A 4186-nucleotide genomic window follows, 5' to 3' on the forward strand; every position below is an offset into this window, starting at 1 on the left:
CATGGCTATCTCTAAATCGGTTACCTAAGGCTCTCGGTAACGTCATAGCAATGTTGTTATGATGTAGTTGAGTATTTTCAGCTAATAGTGAATAGGACCGCCAACGACCCTATCTGCACTAAGAGGCTACATGCACGGAACATATACGTATAAAAAGTTTACATGTAGTGTTGGAAATTACAATGATTAGATATCCGCTAGAGATCCACCACACACCACTTTTACATGCAGACGAATATTCATTCACCCTGTAATATGATTGGTAATGTAACCCATACAAAATATACCCATAACAAAACATGAGCATCAATGAATGTACTCACATCCGAAGATAATCCTAAGCATAGGCGTGCAGAGATATGTAGGGACGAAGTGGTGCTAAAGCACCTGTCCCTTTGCCCTACTGGACTAACAATGCCCTTTTAGGGCAGATCATTTTTTGCTACAATATACTGTGGTCCATGTTGACATGATCATCTACAGTACAAATGTTTGACGGTCAAAAGCATGTGATAGAATGTATAGAAAACCAATACGTGGTGTCATTGAAAAGTTAACTATAACTACTGAGCATGTGATAGAATATATGGAAAACCAATACGTGGTGTCATTGAAAAGTTAACTAAACGACTGAGATAACACAGGGCCTTAAGTCATAAGCACTACAACTTGCACTATATAGCCTCTATATCATAGTTAAGGGGGATTCATACTTGTCGTGACTGGCGCTACCCTCCTTCATACTTCACTCGCGACGATGGCGCGCGCCGTCACGTGACCCAAAATGACGTCACACGCCGTGGCGCGAGCTGCCGTGGCGCGACGTCGTGCACCCCACATTTTTTGTAACTTGTCGTGCGCCACCAGCGACCATGCAGGTTGGCAGACAAAGCAGGAGTTGCGAAGAGAGGCTACAACTACTGTAGGCTACTACAGAATGGATCCTGCATCATTTTGAGGATAATAAAATGTCCTAGAGAGTTATTTTATCTTCTCTCTTAAATGTTGTTCAGTGAAACAATTGTTTACTTTGTTCAGAAGCACGTTGTGTTCGGCGATCTATTTATAAATTCTGCCGCCAGAACAATGCTCTCACATGGTCTTGGAATGATCTGGCAATGTAGGCTATAACAAAAAATATATGTTTCAATGTGGTAAGTCACAAGTCAGACGTTCAGTAGCCCTACAGCAGCCGTGTTTGGCTTTCTATTTTATACATCCGTAGAACTCACGCTGCGAGTTGCGAAAGATACTGCCGTTTCTCTCATGAACAGCAGAGGGCACTTCCGAAGCTGGAAGTGTACCCCCCCCCCCCAAAAAAAAAAAAACAAGTCTGTGAACGTCAGTGATCATCAACCTCAAAAATGTTATGTCTTGTCACATTTAGGTGAGGTGTACAGTAGAGGTACTGTATACTGCATGTCGCATGGTCATGGTGTGTGTGCTCTGTTTTTCTCCCTCCTTGCAGCAGGTAGCAATGGCATATTAACTGCCTAGCCTGCTTAGCATTCTAGTCAATGGCTGCATTGCATCCCTCTGCAATATTCAAACTACTAGCACCATTACCTACCTTCCCTCTCTCTCTCTCTCTCTCTCTCTCTCTCTCTCCCTCCCTGCCTCATCACACACACACACACACACACACACACGCGCACGCACACGCACACGCACACGCACACGCACACAATGTAAGACGAATGCTAACATTCTAATTGTCTCTGTCATTTCATTTGAACAGATAACAACAGGAGGCGGTGAAGCGGAGGGAGGAGGAGGAGGAGGAGAGAGGAGAGACAGAAACAGAGAGGAGGGTGGAGACGAGAGTTCCGGCGACGGCATTGCCTTGAGATTTGGGACTGCACTTACAGCAAATGGAGACAGAGAGAGACGAGACACAGAGAGACAGACAGAGGAGGAGGAGGAGGAGGAGGAGGAGGAGGAGGAGGAGGAGGAGGAGGTGGTGATGATGGTTTGAGGAGGAAGAGGAGAAGGAGGAAGACGAGGAAGAGGATGGATGGACGGAGGGTTTGAACAATGAGAGGAGAAGGAGGAGGAGGAAAAAGAGGAGGAGGAGGAGGATGAGTTTGAACAATGAGAGGATAGTTTATGAGGTTCCGCAGGCACCAGAAATTAAAGAAAATGTATTTCCTGCCTGGACCAAGCAAAAAGGAATCTTTGGACTCCAGCAAGAGAACAATGCAGTCTGGGAGTTTAGCCTTTGGGTTAAAGTCTATCAGCATGGGGCTGGACACTCTTCATTAGTCCATTCAGTTTTTTAAAAAAAGATTATAAAAAAGAAAGGTTTTAAAAAATATATTTGAATGTGCTGGTAAGTTTTCAGCAACATTGAGTTTTTTATTAGATCAGGAAGCGACTTCTTCACAAACAAAAAAACAAAAAAAGAAGAAAAAAAAACTGTCTTCCTCTAATTCTAAGCTACTTCTTCTCGCTGTCATTTGTATGAGTTTCGTTTTAGTTTTTTAGAGAATCTATAATGTTTTTGGTTTTCCTTTCCTGGATATTTGTTGCCTTAATTTTAGGAAGTTCACAGAAACGTTTTTCTCTCAACTGTCATGTTTTGAAAAAAAGAAACAAAAAACTGAAGACTGAACCACATCGAGGCACATGGACAAGTCAACCAACTTAAACATCTCCCACAAAAGGGAGGAAATAAGTTGGATATTTTAGGTGTTTCAGAGTATCAAATCTCTCTTTGTGTGGAAAGAACTTTTAAATTATCAGTGGCAACTGTGTGTTTTAAAGATTGAAACAATTGGTCGTAAGTGAGGAATGGGTTTCTTCAACCAGAAAAAAAAAATGTTTATGCTGCATAGTGGGAAATGCAGTTTATTGTGTAGTGCAGATCCCTTTTTAAAACGGCATTATTGTTTTTATTCTGCAATATTTTTTATGAGCTTTGAGGTGTTTTTCTCCGCCTGCTATGCTTGTCTCGTTGCAAAAAAAAAGTTTAAAAAGTGAGATTAAATGTGGAAAAAAAAACATTGGCAGCGCAAAAATAGGTGACTAGATAGGAGCTTCATGACGACAAAAAAAGAAAAACAAAACAAAAAAAAACGCAAACGTGTGCAAAAAGCAATAGAAATAGGAAATTGTTGACAATTTCTTTCGTTTTATCTTAGCTGTGGATCAAATGCAGCTTATGGGTGGCAGATTTTATACCAAAGATGATGTACTATGACCCCCCACCCCCACCCCCCCCCCCCCCCCCACCACCACCACCCCCCCACCCCCCCTGCAGACTGATGGAGAAATGGAGAAAAAGTTACTCTTATTTGTTCTATTTCATTTTTGTTTTGCTTTTAGCCTTTCTACTCTCAATCTCTGCCATTATTATATTGTTTTTTTTTCCCTTCGGAGTCCAAATTTGACCTGAGATGGCCAAACCAGAACTGTGCATCTGTTTCTCTCGTCGTTTTCATCTTTCTTTCACGGGTGCAGCTGTGAATATGCTCAATAGACACAGCAGAGAAAAAAAGAAACAAAACACAAAGAAGGGTGAATGGGCCTGAAATCAAGGTGGGATTTCTTTTTTCACAACTAGGGGTGACAGATTTTGCAAAAGAGGGTGTCAGTGTTGGTTGAAATTTGTGTTATTAACCACTTACAAGATTTCTTTCAATTCTTTTGGGTCTAGATCAGGGGTCCCCAACCTCTTCCAACTTAGGGCCCTCTTGAAATTTTCACCAATGTTCGGGGCCCATCTCTGACCACATAAAAACCTCAACTCAAATAAATAGTCAACAGCAACACACACATACCGTAAATATTAATACACATACATACTGTAAGTGTTAATACACACACATACTGTAAGTATTAATACACATACAGTACATACTGTAGGTATTAACCGGCCTGCAGTTTGAGAATCACTGGTCTAGATCAGGGATGGGCAACTGGCAGCCTGGGGGGCACTCGCGGCCCGCCTCCTCATTAAAAAAGACCAGATTTTTGTTTTGTTTAAATCACTACTAAATCAATCCATTGTAGTTACTGTTGGTTGATAGAGATTCCTTCCAAACAATATTGGCAGTCAGTGAGCAACCAACTGCATCTCAAACTCTGAGTCAGATTTGTGGTCATGTGACCTTCCGATAGTATCGTTGGAGAAAATGTGGCCCTCCTCATCATAAAAGTTGCCCATTCCTTTTCTAGATCATTGCTC

At 41.8% G+C, this 4186-nt stretch overlaps 1 protein-coding gene across 4 annotated transcripts in view; it reads left to right on the plus strand.

Moving 5' to 3' along the window:
• The window catches only part of rbms3 (RNA binding motif, single stranded interacting protein), a 369080-nt gene extending 365873 nt beyond the window's left edge, over positions 1-3207 (plus strand). For all 4 annotated transcript variants that reach the window (XM_063198696.1, XM_063198691.1, XM_063198693.1 and 1 more), the window contains exon 14: positions 1739-3207. In XM_063198696.1, the coding sequence (XP_063054766.1) occupies positions 1739-1742 (4 nt within the window). In that variant the 3' untranslated portion in view covers positions 1743-3207. The remainder of the gene's footprint in view (positions 1-1738) is intronic.
• The last annotated feature ends 979 nt before the right edge of the window (positions 3208-4186 follow it).

Source organism: Engraulis encrasicolus, chromosome 5 (genome assembly GCF_034702125.1).
Source record: "Engraulis encrasicolus isolate BLACKSEA-1 chromosome 5, IST_EnEncr_1.0, whole genome shotgun sequence".
NCBI lineage: Eukaryota > Metazoa > Chordata > Actinopteri > Clupeiformes > Engraulidae > Engraulis > Engraulis encrasicolus.